General features: G+C 36.1%; 1 protein-coding gene across 3 annotated transcripts in view; it reads left to right on the forward strand.

The window, feature by feature from the left end:
- The first annotated feature begins 678 nt into the window (after positions 1 to 678).
- Armc1 (armadillo repeat containing 1) overlaps positions 679 to 14,857 on the forward strand; it is a 30,494-nt gene continuing 16,315 nt past the window's right edge. The window contains exons 1-3 of one of the 3 annotated variants that reach the window (XM_047524286.1): positions 679 to 740; positions 7,838 to 8,058; positions 14,396 to 14,487. In XM_047524286.1, coding sequence (XP_047380242.1) covers positions 7,876 to 8,058; positions 14,396 to 14,487 — 275 coding nt within the window. In that variant the 5' untranslated portion in view covers positions 679 to 740; positions 7,838 to 7,875. Of the gene's footprint in view, positions 741 to 4,898; positions 5,095 to 7,837; positions 8,059 to 14,395; positions 14,488 to 14,857 lie in introns of those variants that run through there. The other 2 variants (XM_047524277.1, XM_047524295.1) reach the window with 2 other exon arrangements.

Consider the following 14,857-nt stretch of genomic DNA (forward strand, 5'->3'; position numbering starts at 1 on the left):
TCAATGAAAAGAATATTTTTACTGTGCCCAGTGACAAATTGTTGAGCAATTTCAATTTTGTCATAATTTTGGTTGCTCTAATCCTTTGGTTTTTCTAAAAAGAATATTTATTCTCAGATTGGTATATGAAATGACAGAATCTAAGTTCTGTATTCAAATGAATAAAACAGACCACACAACCTTTCAGCAATTATAGCATTTTTATTATAAATCCAGCCCTTAATCTGTGCACAGTGGCCCATGCCCGTAATCCCAGAGACTGGGGAGGCTGAGGAAGGAGAGTCACGAGTTTGAGGCCAGCCTCAGCAACTAAGCAACTTAGTGAGACCCTGTCTCAAAATAAAAAGTAAAAAAGGGCTGGGGATGTGGCTCAGTGGTTAAGTGCCTCTGGATTCAATCCCCAGTATCCAAAAGTAAATAAATAAATACATGAATAAATAAATCCAGCCTTTGGAATTTATTTGACCTACAGAGCTCTTTTTATTTTTGTTTTTAAAAGGAATCCTCTTTATCCATCAGCCAGCTTATAGCTATATTTCCTAACTCAAGCTTTCCCTTCCTCTCATTTTTCCTTTCCTTCCTCTTTTCTGTTCTGGGGATGGAACCCAGGAGCAAAATACCACCAAGCTACATACCCAAACCTTTTTATTTTTTGAAACAGGGTTCTCGTTAAATTGCTGAGGCTGGCCTCAAACTTTGCCATCTTCCTGCCTCAGCATCCTGAGTCACTGGGATTACAGGTGAGTGCCACCACGCCTGGCTCCTCCTGTTATTCTTTTGAAACACATCTCAGGTAGGTCATTCCATCCATAAGTATTTCACTGTATATCACTAAAAAATAAGTAATCTTTTAAGAATGTAACTATAATACCATTATTAAATCTAAAACATTAATTAGTTCTTAATATCAAATAAGTGCTCAAATTTACCTGGATTGTCTTTTTGTTTTTTTTACTGTCTAGTTGGTTTATTTGAATCTGCTTCCAAAAAGAGTCAAATGTGGGTATGTCTCTTAAATCTATTTCAATTTGTTTGTTTTATTTAAGAAACAGCTGCCAAGTGCAAGCCTGTAATTCCAGTGACCAGGGAGGCTGAGGCAGGAGGATCACAAGTTCAAGGCCAACCTTAGCAACTAGCGATACTCTAAACAACTTAGCAAGATTCTGTCTCAAAATAAAGGAAAGTGCTGAGGATGTAGTTCATTGGTAAAGTACCCCTGGGTTCAGTCCCTAGTACTAAAAAAAAAAAAAAAAAAAAAAAAAAAAGGAAGGAAGAGAAAAGAAAAAAGAAGAAAAGGAGAAGGAGAGGGAAGAGGAGACTTGCAATGGAACCACTAACCCACTTTTCTGCCTTATAACCTAACTCATAGTTTATTGATTTATTTTTTTTTTTGTACCAGAGGTTGAACCCCAGAGGTGCTTAACCACTGAACCACATACCCAGCCTTTTTTATATTTTCTTTTGAGACAGGGTCTCACTGAATTGCTTAGGGCCTTGCTATGTTGCTGAGGCTGGCCTTGAATTTGTGATCATCGTGCATCAGCCTCTCCATTTCCTGGGATAACAAGCAAGTACCACTGTACCTGGCTCCTTTTTATTTTTTGTTTTGAGACAGAGTCTCACTAAGTTGCCCAGGCTGGCCTTGAACTTGTAATCCCTCTACCTCAGCCTCCCAAATTCCTGGGGATTACAGGGTGTGCCACTACAGGTGCTTTAGATTTTTTAGGTCACAATTATTGGGTCAAAAGAATATTTTTAAGAATAGGTTTTGTGTGGTTGCTGTCTAAAGTGCAACATTTTGCAGAAATATATGAAGAGTCCTTTATCAGAAACATTGTGTCATTTTGATTTTCACCAGTCTGATCAGAATTAAGTGATTATTCACGATTATGTTAATTGGTATTCCCTTATTACAAGTGAGTTTATATGTCTTTTCAGTTTATAGACCACATGAATTTCCTCTTTATTAAATGCCTATTTATGTTCTTTGCCCAATTTCTATAGAATTGCTTACACTCTGCTCTTCATTAATCTCTGTATGTTCACTAGGTTGCACATTTACCCCCAAACTTTTTGTGTATCAATATCACTTGTATATTTTTTATCATAGTAAAAATTGCTTTTTCTTTGGTAGTATTGGGGCTTGAACCCCAGGGCCTTGAGCTTGCTAGGCAAGCACTTTTGTCACTGAGCTGTACCCCTGGATTCCAAAATTGCTCTTTATGCCTGCCTTGCATGCTCGAGGCCCGGGTTCGAGTCCCCAGCGCTGTGGGATTGCGGAAATAACAAACAAAATTGCTCTTTAAAACAAGTCAAATATGTTATTTTTTTAACTTCTCAGTTCCTGGTCTTGTTTAAGTTTCTCCCTATATTTAGGTCATATATGTAGTCTCCAAGATTTGAGTTTTGAATACATCTGGAATTAATCTTTTAGTAAATAATGTAATATATGGGTCTGATTTTATTTTTATTCAAACGGATAGCAAGAGCGTCCATTCATAATTATTTGTCATCCTTTAAAAATTTATCTTCTGTCATGTTTTAGAATCTACATTTTATAGTACATGTCTAAAATTTATGAATAAATTTTAAGCTGAGAAGGATCGCTCCATCAAAAAGTTTCAGAAAACACTCCTTAGACTGTGTTCCTTAGACTGTTAACTTTTTAGAGGGCAAGGATTATGTTCTTCCATATCTTTGAATCCAAGCTAAGACTATTTCTTAGGTGTTCAAAAAATGACTGCCAAATAATCAAATTAATAAAACAGCCACTATCTGAATCATGTGTTTTAAGCAACACAGCTATTGGGAAACTTGACATTCCAGCTGTGTCCTGTGGTAAGATACCCAAGGCTAAGAACAAGCAATGACTCATAGTGGTAAGTAATATAACTTCCTTGGTGTCAAGTTCAGACACTTTTTTAGTATGGGAATGTGAATTCTTAAAACCTTGAAAGATTTCCCTGAGGCTTGTAATCCATAGGTGCTTAGGAAACTGGTGATTATTTTTTGTGGATGTATCTTGTGCTTTTTAATGCTAGTCATTTTTTCTTTATAATGGCAGTTTGCAAGAATTAGTCTCAACACTTTAATGGCAGAAGAATGATTATATTTAATTTTAGACTGTAGGAACTTCCAAAAGACAAAGACTGTGGAACTTATATTCTGGACAGTGTCAAAATCTCTACCATTAATTACTAGTTGGGAAAATGCCATATGGCTTTTCCCTTCCTAATATAAAAATAAACAGCAAGTTTAATTTCCTGGGCTATTGAGTTGTTTTTGATAACAATACTGAACAAAACTTCATTTACTTAACCAGATGGGTTATGTTTAACCTGGCTGTGCTCTTTGGACTTATTATTATTTGCTTTTTTTTTTTTTTTTTCAATTTTCTGTATTCACAACTCCCCCAATTTCTTTTTTAAATTTCAGCAATTGATTGTTACAAATTAGGATGGTGTTCCTACCCTTAGACATTATGCATCATCTTTTTTTTTTTTTTAATAATTTAGACTCAGTGCTCACCCCACCCCACTCCAATTCCCTCTTATGACTTTGGGGAAAAGAAACCAAACCAGACTTTTTTTTTTGTCGGGGGGAGGTATCAGGGATTGAACCCAGAGGTGCTTAACTACTGATCCACATCCCCAGCCCTTTTAAAGTTTTATTTTGAGATAGGGTCTCCCTAAGTTGCTGAGGCTGACTTTGCACTTTCAATCCTCCCTGCCTCAGCCTCCAGACTGGGGTTACAGGAGTGCGCCACCACAGCCGGCCAGGGTTGTTTTTGCTATAGGTCAAATGATGTGAAAAAGACCAGTACAGCTTTATTTTGCTCCTATTTAATTCTTGAATTTATTGCAAGAGGATAATCAAGAACACGGAACACATGGTAGAAGTAACCATTTGGTTTTTCAATTTCCTTACAAAGTTCAGGAGATATTAGCCCATGAGAGCCCTCTCAAATATTAGGTACATAGTAGAATAAAATTGTAAGAGGGAATCCAAAATCCGGCTACTGGTTTTCTGAGTGCAATACACGCATTATCGTCAATGACTGGCCTGTGGAATTTAAAATTACTTACAGAAATACTTTTTTTTTTTTTTTTTTTTTTTTTCAGTGCTGGGGACTTGAACCCAGGGCCTTGGGCTTGCGAGGCAAGCACTCTACCAACTGAGCTATATCCCCAGCCCGAGAAATACCTTATAAAAAAATCCATACCTAAACAAAACAAAACTTTCGGTGACTGCTATCAATAAAACGGGTACATAAACCTTTACTTTGATAAATGTAAGGCAGTAATAATTTTTAGAAAACACAACTTTATGACAAATGAGAAAATTCGGATAAGTCCCTTAGAAGAAAAAAAGACTCATTTAAAAAAAATTATTATTTCAAGCAAACAACTGTACTTTGCAGTCTTAGTTCTGCTAGGAGGACTGAACATCTAGATGATGTCCAAGGAACGCTTAACGTTCACAGTTAAAATAAAAATTTAATGATTATGAATAAAGATTCACAGAAGCAAATAAAATACGAAATTGCTGTTTTCGAACTGAAATAAATGCTTAAGAAGGAACGCTCAACTTGAATTTCTGAACACTTAAGCAGAGAAGCCTTTCTACCGCCGGAACGCTGGGAGTTGTAGTCAGGAAAGTAGGAAGTCTTCTCATCGGAATCGAATTTCTTTGATTAGTGCTCGAAGGACGGGAGATCGTTAGGTTCAATCCAGTGTTGTGGGTGCTCATTGGACCTGTCCATTGAATACTTAGTGCATTTCCCTAGTCCGCCAGTGAACGATTTGCTGTAAGACGGCCTTCGTTGATTGGATATTTCTTCACGTTGAACTCATTACCAGCCAATGGGAGGGCAGAGCCGGCGGAGGTGACAGGGTCACTCGGGGAGAGTCTGCAGAGCCTTCCCCGCCAGCGCCTTCGCTCTTTGACTCCTTGAGTTAGTCCGGTTGGTTGCGAGTGCAGAAGCCGCGACTGCGAACCGAGGGGTTCGCTCTGCTCTACCTGGGTATTTCTACCTCATCTGTAGCTGTGACCCTGATGGTGCGGCAGACTCTGGACTCCTAAAGCTCTAGAGCGGTACGTAGGGTCCAGGGGCGGCAACAAAGCAGTGGAGTGGGAAGGCCGCGAAAGCGGCCCCTGCACCGAGGCAGGGAATCGACCTGGGCGGGGGCGTCAGCCTGCTTTCCGGTCAGGATCCTGCCGTTCGTCCTAGTGAGGAGCTTTGAAAGGCCCTGCTCGCGTGTACCCTATGAAAGTGTTAGCTGCTTCTCCGTCTTCCCCACATCCAACTTTTATTAATCCTAGCGTTATTAGTAATGGGTGTCGTCTCGTGTCTTCATCTCTTCAGTTTGTTCTTAGGTGACTTTCTTTTAGTTTCGTTCACCTGCTTGTCTCCGAAGAGCGCAAGGACATGCTTGTGTTTGACCTAATTCAAGAGACACCGGTGTTCACATCTGTGTATTTTAAAAAACTTCTTGGAGATTGTGCTCTTAGCAACTCCTTTCCTGATTCTGTCCCAACACTCCATAGAGGTCTCCACCGGACCAAGTGTTGTGTCTGTTTGGTAATTGCCAGCATTCAGTTTTACTATCTTGGGTTCTTGTTTTCTTTGATCCTGGTACTCGTTCAAGATTGTTATGTGAGGATGCTGAGGTGCAAAGAAGGTAACTCCTTAAAGACTTAGTTGCTAGAAAGGAGAAAACCAAATCTGATCTTAAGACTTGTTATTTTTCTTAAACTCGCTAGTTCAATAAGAAATTCTTTTGTGTATCCTCTACAGCATATGAGAGCTAAGTATTTCTGTGAGTTGAGTAGTGACTCCTGGCTGAAAGAAAAGAAAATCTTTCAGGCCATTGCCCATTTACAGGTGTTTCACGTTGTATCTAGCTCCTTGTTTTTAGAGTGTGGCTTCCTGACAAGTAGCCTAAGCCTCATCTGGAAGCATGCTGGAAATGCAGAATCTCAGGCCCTGCTCCACCTACTAAATCAGAGTTTGCTTTTAAACAAGATCCTTTAGGTGATCAGTGCTTATTTTAAATTTAGGGAGCATTCATTGTGTCCTAATGATTTGTCCAAATCTAACTAAGAACAAAAGAAAAAATAAGGGTATACAGTATATCCTCTTGTGATAAAACTGGAATGTAGAAAGAAAAGGGAAAAGTTTTTTTCACAATTTTATCATTTCCTAGTGAGGCTATGATTTTTTAAAGTATGTCTGTATTGTCAGTTTTAGCTTAGCAGCCAAAAATCTTAAAATAGGCATGAATATTTAAACTGTGATTCAGAACTATCCTGTAAGACATCAGGTGCTGATTTAAAAAGGATAAAGCAAACTGAGACATAAGAAATGTTAAATACTACCACTGACTATTAAAATTTCAAGAACCTTCTGTTTACCTACATACAATCTGTGCACAGACTAGCTCCTCACCATAATTCACCCCCAATTGTGTTCAATTTATTAAGAACTTTCAAATAGTTTCTTCAGAAAAAAGGGGTAAAATTACCTCTGTTGGTGGTTTTTCCAGTTTATTAATTTGATTTTCTGATGATAAAACTGAAACCCAGTCTCAAATTCACATAATTTTAATTGATCAATAATTTAAGAAAGGTTCTTGGATTTTGGTATTCAGGGGTTTATTCAGATGTTCATAACTGTAATAATAAAAATTCATTTATATACCAACATAAAATTTTAGTCTTATGCCAGAAATTACCTGGTTTGTTTATTAAAATAAGTCTTGGATTGGGGAGTGAAGTGGATCAAATTATGTTTTTATGTATGCCACAATGAAACCCACAATTGATGAATGTTAAATTCATCAATAAAAACATAAAAAGAACACCAAAGGGGGGAAAATAGTCTTGAGCCCCACCTACAAAGATTCCTACTTAGATCTGTGTTAGGGCCTAGGAATTTGCATTTTACATCAATAATGTCAGTTTATTTTGATGTAGGCCATCCAGGTCCACACTTCTTGGCATCAGTGTTTTTGATAAAAACAAAACTTTATAGAAAACAAATTTACTTGCTCCTGAGCCTAATGCCCATTGTGGAAGAAGGTAGGGAAGTTTTTTCTGTTTTGTTTTTTAACTTACATTATGGTTGTCTGGCTACTGTGATATTGCTCATATCAGCATGTCAGTTTATTTAAAAATTATTTTGAAGTCTGCCAAGTTGGGATTAGAAAGGGTAGGATAAAATTAATCCTGAAATATTATTTAAAACCGTATATTTTTTTCCTAGCCTTGAAGACAATCACTTCTGTTGGGCTGAGGCACAAGCAAGATGGTTTTTGGGCTTCTTGATTTACAGCCTTCTTTGAGTCTTTCATTTTCCCCAGAGGTTTATCTTTTGTAGACTCAGTATGCAGGGTTTTTGTTTTAGATAAAGGAAACAAAAATAAAAGCTATCAACTGGCCACTTTTCTCTGAGGCACTTGTTTCAGGCCCAGAAATGTTGTAAGAGGAAGAAAAGCACTGGCGATGTTACAGTTTAAGAAAGTATAGTAAAGGTTACAAGTTTGAACTGTAAAGTTCTTATTCATTGTAACTTCATTGTTAAAGTATGTATTACTAAAAAGGGATTTATTAGAATATCAGTGGTGACATATGTTCTTTAAACATTGTGCACACGTAAATAACTTGCTTCCATTATTCAACTTATGTTATTTTTCTCAAACTGAAATTGCTAATTCTTAATGTTTCTGCAGTTTAGATTCATTTGTTTCTTTCTAAAGATGTTGTTATCCTGGTTATTTAATAAGTACTGTACTATACCTCAGCATCCTAGAACTAATTTTGCAAACGTTTTCTACAGAATTTAAGGAGATTTTATTCATGTGCATGGCATAGAAGATGAATTCTTCCTCCTCCACCATGAATGAAGAACCTGATGCTCTATCAGTAGTTAACCAGCTACGAGATTTGGCAGCAGATCCATTAAATAGAAGAGCCATTGTTCAAGATCAGGGATGTTTGCCTGGCCTTATTTTATTTATGGACCACCCAAACCCCCCTGTTGTCCACTCAGCTTTACTTGTAAGTATTTTCAGTCTCACTGTATTCATTTTGGAACTAAGGAGAATTTGAAAAGGTATTAAATGAAATGGTAAAAAATTAAAAGACTAAGGCAAATAATAGTTCATATTTCTGTACATATAAACATATAGAAACTGTGTATAGTCCTTTTCCACAAATGGTACATCGTTTTTTACTTTTTAACACAAGTTAAATGTATGCATACTACATACATGAAATGTTCTACAACTTCCTGTTTTTCAGTTAACAAGATATCTGTGTGTGTGTGTGGTGCTTTACCACTGAGCTGTGTCCCCAGTCTCTTTTATTTTTTTATTTTGAGACAAGGTCTCACTAAGTTGCTGAGACCAGCTTTGAACCTGTGATCCTCCTACCTCAGCCTCCCAAGCCACTGGGATTACAAGCATATGCTACTGTGTCCAGCCCCAGCCCTCTTTTTTTTTTAAAGACAGAATCTTACTATGTTGTTGAGGCTGGCCTCAAACTTAAGATCATTCTGCCTCAGCCTCCTGAGCTGCAGGGATTATAGGCATGCACCACCATACCTGGCTTGTTTTTAAGATAGGTCTCTCTGTGTTACCGAGGCTGGGCTGGAATTTCTGAGTTCAAGTGATCCCCCTCCTTCTATCTCCAGAGTATTTGAGACTTTAGTCATGTGCCACCATGTTGAGCTCATAACCAATTTACTTTTTTTATTTGTAATGTTGGGTCTTGAATCTAGGACCTCACGCATACTGAGCATGTACTCTACCACTAACCTATATTCCCAGCCTATTAGTTAATAAGAAATCTTGAGCATTGTATCATATCAGTGTAGATAGATTCTCAAATTAAAAGGTCACTTTTTGGGAAGGGGAGCAATGCTGGAGATTGAATTCAGGGACTTATGCCTGCTAAACACATACCCTACCACTGAGATGCACCCTCAAGCCCAAAAAAGAATTTACTCTTTTGATTTTTATTTCATGTATTTATAGAATATAAATCATATTCCATTATACAGTTTGCATATTTAAAGTCTACAATTCAGTGACTTTTAGCACATTCACCTAGTTGTGCAACCATTACCACAGTCAGTTTTAGAGCATTTTTTTTCACCTCAGAGAGAAACTATACTTTTTACATTTTACTCCCCAGGCCTCTCCCTTTATCCCTTGGAAACCTCTAATCTACTTTCTCTTTGTTTATGTTTGCCTATTCTGGCAATAGATTTTTCATATAAATAGAATCATATACTATGTGGCTGTTTGTGAATGGCTTCTTTCACTTAACATAATGTTTTTGAGGTTTATCCATACGGCAGCATGTATCAGTATTTCATTTATTTTTATGGCTGAATAGTATCCCATTGTATGGATTTGTCATATTTTGTTTATCCATTCATAAGTTGATAGACATGGCACTTGTTATTTTGATATGAGAAGGAAAGGTAAGGAAAAGAGAAAATTATGCAGGATCATAGATAATAGTGCAAAAAGAATATCCGTGTTATAAGAAATATGGGGGTTCGAAAAACATGTGAAAGAAACACACAAGGGAGTGGACAAATCCAGAATGTGATAATTTCTTGAAGACAGATCATCTAGTTCCTTGAACAGTAACTGGCATTAAAAAGAAAGGTCGCTAGAGGGATGTTAGTAACTATTGTCGATTAAACAACATGAAGGTGACTTACTAACCAAGTGTAATATGTGGATACGATTGAATCCTAATTTTAACAAGTCAACCATAAACAAGTTTTAAATAGCTGGAAATGAATATGGATCAGATAGTACATGCTATTGAAATTTATTAACTCTGTGGGGGATTAAAATTGTATTATCATAAAGTATTTTCTTAGGGATCTGTTGAAATCTTTACAAATGAGGTGATGTGTTCTGCCTTTGCTATAAAACACCATTGTGGTTATGAGCAGGGAAGACTAATGAAACAACATTGCCAAATGGTTGATAATTATTGAAGCTGGACACACATTTTCTCTACTTTTGTGTTCTCTAAAATATTTATAACAAAATGTTTCAAAGCAAATTAATAGAAATTTTACCATTTTTTACTTAAGAGCCCATGATAAAGTCCACATTTAATATAATTTTACAAGTTTGTACTAGGAAATATGCTTTTCTTTTTAGAAAATCAAACTGTATGTTATGAGTTTCCTATTTGCCTTCACAAAATTACGTTTCATGGGCAAAACTGACATTAATATATAAGAGTTAACAGTAGTAACAAACAGGAAAAATTGCATGACTACTATTTGAGGACCTATATCAATAAGAAATACAGTAAGAATGAGAGGAGAGAGTGTGTTGGTTCCTCTAGGTAGGGACTTTGACTGAAGGAAGGAAGTTTGTTGTTATTTTGTTTGTTTTAATTTTTTATTTTGAGACAGTCTCAAGTTGCCTAAGCTGGCCTTGAACTGTCCTTCAGTCAGTCTTCCAAGTTGCTGGGATTACAGGTGTGCATTACTATTCCCAGCTGGTTTGTTTTGTTTTAATAGACTAGACTTGAACATATCTAAATTCAGAAGGTAGGGGTTGCTAGAGCAGGAAAATTTTGAGAAGAAGGATTTCCTAATTAAAGAAAATGGGAAAGGTTGCCCAGGAGTGTTGAGGTACGAATTAGTTTTGGTAGCATTGGATTGATATGAAGTTTAAGAGTTGATTATAAAACTCCTTTCTCTATGGCTTCAGGTCTGATAAAGGTCCTAAGAATCAAATAGTCAGTTCATTATTGATACTTGGATGGGTAAGTTGGACAAAATGACTATACAAGGAAATTTAGGATCTTGGTACCAGAGTGGTTAAAATGATAGACTGAATAGTAAGGTAAGTAAAGTCATACAAGGATGGAACTAAGGAGAAGGAACAGGGATTGGTAGGCAAGAGTTCCCAATATGATTGACAAATAGGTATGGTGTTTTTCTAATTCTCTTATTGTAGTAGTTGGCTTATTTTACTATATACCCTTTTCTTTTTATTTTAGTTTGTTTAATGGTTACTGTAGGTTTTACAGTATGCACTTTTACTTACTTTGTATTTGTGGTATTAGGTATTGAACCCCGAGGCCCTCTACCAATGAATTATGTCCCCAGTCCTTTTTATTTTGAGTCAGGGTCTGGCTAAGTTGCGCAGGCTGACCTCAAACTTGCAATTCTTCTGCCTCAGCATTCCTAGTCTCTGGGATTATGTGTGTGTACTGACTCACCTGACTCAGTCTACCTTTAAATAAAGCATATGTTTTATGTATAGTATAAGAATCACAAGACAACGTATTTCCTTTTCTTTCCTCCATCCTTGATGCTGTTTTTGTCATACATTTGACTTCTATGTTTATTTAAACGCCTACAGTATATATGGATGTGTGTGTGTATGTTTGAATGTGTATTTATTTATTTTTTCTTTCTTTTTTTTTTTTTTTTTTTTTGCAGTGCTGGGGATCGAACTCAGGGCCTTGTGCTTGCAAGGCAAGCACTCTACCGACTGAGCTATCTCCCCAACCCTCTTTTTCTTTTTTTTTAAACTTTAAACAGTCAATTATCTTCTAAAGAGATTTTAAAATTCTTTCATATTTATCCACATCTTTATCATTTCTGGTATTCTTCATTTTTTAATATAGATTCAGATTTATACTGGTGTCTTCTCTCCTGTCTGAAGAACCTCCTTTAACACTTCTTTGCTAGTGATTTGTTTTCCTATACTTGATAAAGGATGTTGTGTTGCTGCACTGTCTTCTGGCTTATTATGTTTTCTAATAAGAAAACTACTGTAATTCTTCTCTGTTTCTATCTATATAATTCCTTTTTCTGGCTTCATCTGAGTTTGTATTACTGATTTTTAGCAAATGATCATGATGTGCTTGTGTGTGTGTGTGTGTGTGTGTGTGTGTGTGTGTGTCCCAACCCTTTTTTTTTTTTTTTTTTTTTTTAATTTAGAGACAGGGTCTCACTGAGTTGCTTAGGGCCTCACTAAGTTGCTGAAACTGGCCTTAAACTTGCAGTCCTCCTGTTTCAGACTCCTGCGCTGCTGGTATTACAGGCATGTGCCACCACACCCAGCCCTGATGTACTTGATACAGATTTTGTGTGTGTGTGTGTGTGTGTGTGTGTTTATATGTTTGTTGTTTTGATTGGACTTTGTTGGGCTTCTTGGATCTGTGAGTTATAGTTATGAGATTTGGGAAGTTGTCATGCATTATTTTTTTCAAAAGTGTTTTTCTGTGTCCTTCCTTGAATTTATCTCCCAGGATCCCAGTTAATATGTATGTTGATTACTGTGTTGTCCCACAGGACACTGTTGTACCACTTCTTTTTATTTATTTCATGTAGATCTTTTTAAATTTTTTTCCTTCCTCTCTGCACTTCATTTTGGGTAGTTTTATTAATACATTTTAAAGTTCACTGATTTTTTTTTTCCCCATAAATTTCAAACTGCTAATAATCTGTCTGGTATGCTTTTCTTTTCAGATTTAATGTTTTTGTCCTCTAGAAGTTAGCTGTGAATCCTCTTAATATCTTCCATCTCTCTTCTCACCATGTTTGTGTTTTCCTGCTCATCCTTGAACATAGGGAGCATATTGATAATAACTATTCTGATGTCTTTATCTCCTAATTCCATCATTTCTGATATATTTTGTTTTGTTTCTGTTGATTCCTTTTTTTCTCTCCTCTCTTGTTTATGGGTCATATTTTCCTGCATCTTTTCATGCCTAATGATTTCTAATCAAATGCTAGACATTAAAAATTTTATGGTTTTGGGTATTTGGATTCTTTTGATAGCCCTGTAAATATTCTTGAACTTTGTTCTGGGTTGCTGTTAATTTACCTGGGACTGGTTTGATTCTTTGAAGATTTGCCTTGAGCTTTGTTAGAGTAGCTCCATAAAAGAGTTTTATTTTGTAGTATTCTGCACTGCTTAGATGAGGCTCTTCTGAGTCTGATGTCTCAGGCTATGGTGAACTCTCTATACTTATGGAGGTAAATAATATTCCAAACTCTTCCCAGCCAATTGGGAGGTCCAGAAATTGTTTTCCCTACTTCTGGTGACTGTGTTTCCTTTTACCCCAGGCATGTGCATATCAGTATCCAACTGAAGATTCTTGGGCACCTCCTGTAGATCTCTGTAACTCTTCTTGCAGTACAAATCCTTCCTACATGTTATTCTGCTCTGCAAATTCTAGCAACCTCTTCAAGTCTGATCTCTGTCTTCCAAACTCAGAAAGACCACTAGGCTTCTCTTGGCTTACCCTTCTTTGTGCTGTAGTCTAGAAACTATCTCCAAAGCAGGAAAATGGAGCAATTGTAGGGCCTGCTTCATTATTTCTCTTTTCTTAGGGATTACATTCCTGTTCTACCTCTTGACCAGTGTCTGAACAAAGTGGTCCTGTTTTTTAATTTTTAATATAGAGAGAGCAGTTCCCATTGCATTTAAACCTTTTGGGGATAAGTTTGAAGTCATGGAAGGAGTATTTGCAGAAGGGAAAAGAAGTTGTTAAGTTTGTGATCTCATAGATTGCATGTTTTTTGTTAAGACCAGGCACTTTGGAAATGGAAAGCAAAGGACAACTGTAAATGTGAAAGGTCAGTGGGTGGAGATAGCAGAATTTTGGATAGCATAGTCCATAAAGATACTCCCATGAGAATCAGGTACCACCCATGAGAATTAGGTACCAGAGTCTTTGGTGAATGATGAGTGACTAGGAGGTCTATAGATGACAGAGAATGGCTAAATGAGATGCTTTATATGTAAAGGAGAAATGCTAAATGAGAAGTAGTGTGTGAAGGGAAATATTTGTAAAAATGTACTTTAAATTTTATCCTTAATAAGGATAAAAACACCCTTGAAAAATCAGTTGAACTCACAAAATAGAAAATTTGTGAGCTTTAGTTCATCTTTTGTTTTTCACTTTAAATATGAATTGTAGTAAAACTATAATCAGTTCATATCATAAAGATGATTATATGTTTTGTCCCCCTTGGCAATTATTTTTAATTCGTAAAAAGCATCTAGAAAAATAATGGCTATTGGGACTACTACTTGAGACTAATAAGTAGAATATAGTTTCTTATGTCCTTGTCAAGATGAAGTGGAAAAATTAAAACCAGAACAACTTGATTTTGACCTTGCAGATAAGCTAGGAAGTTTTATTTCAAAGAACATTTAGCTACCATAGAGGATCATTTCAAGGACTATATCACTCTTAAAGTTTCTAAACACTCCAAAACCAATTGATTCTAAAAATTAAAACCTTATTTTCTCTTTTTTCTTGGCAGTAAATTAGTAGGGATTTTAATTTTAAACAACCTGGACCTGTGAATAACCTATTGCTGTTGCTGCTGTAGGCTCTTCGATACTTGGCGGAATGTCGTGCCAACAGAGAAAAGATGAAAGGAGAACTGGGTATGATGTTAAGCTTGCAAAATGTTATACAGAAGTAAGTACAATATATGGTGTCCCCTTATGTATTAGAAAAATGGATCTTCTTAAATAGTTAATATATAATTCATTGACATTATTTTCTGTTTTTATTCATTTAGTTATTTTATTTGAAATTTTATAAAGGTATACTTTTTTAGGTACTATGTCCAAACTCATGTTGATGGTTAATTTTATGGTATTGATAAACATTGATAGTAACAATAATCCATATGAAAATGTTTGATTTTATTTAAAATGTAGGACAACACTACTTACAAATAATTTTTAAGAAGAAAAAAATCCTGTATTATATGACATTGTATAAGGTATATATAAGTTGATTTGCTGGCAAAGCAACATTTGATGATATGTAGTGTGGTACATTT

The sequence above is a fragment of the Sciurus carolinensis genome, chromosome 1 (assembly GCF_902686445.1).
Source record: "Sciurus carolinensis chromosome 1, mSciCar1.2, whole genome shotgun sequence".
NCBI classification, from domain to species: domain Eukaryota; kingdom Metazoa; phylum Chordata; class Mammalia; order Rodentia; family Sciuridae; genus Sciurus; species Sciurus carolinensis.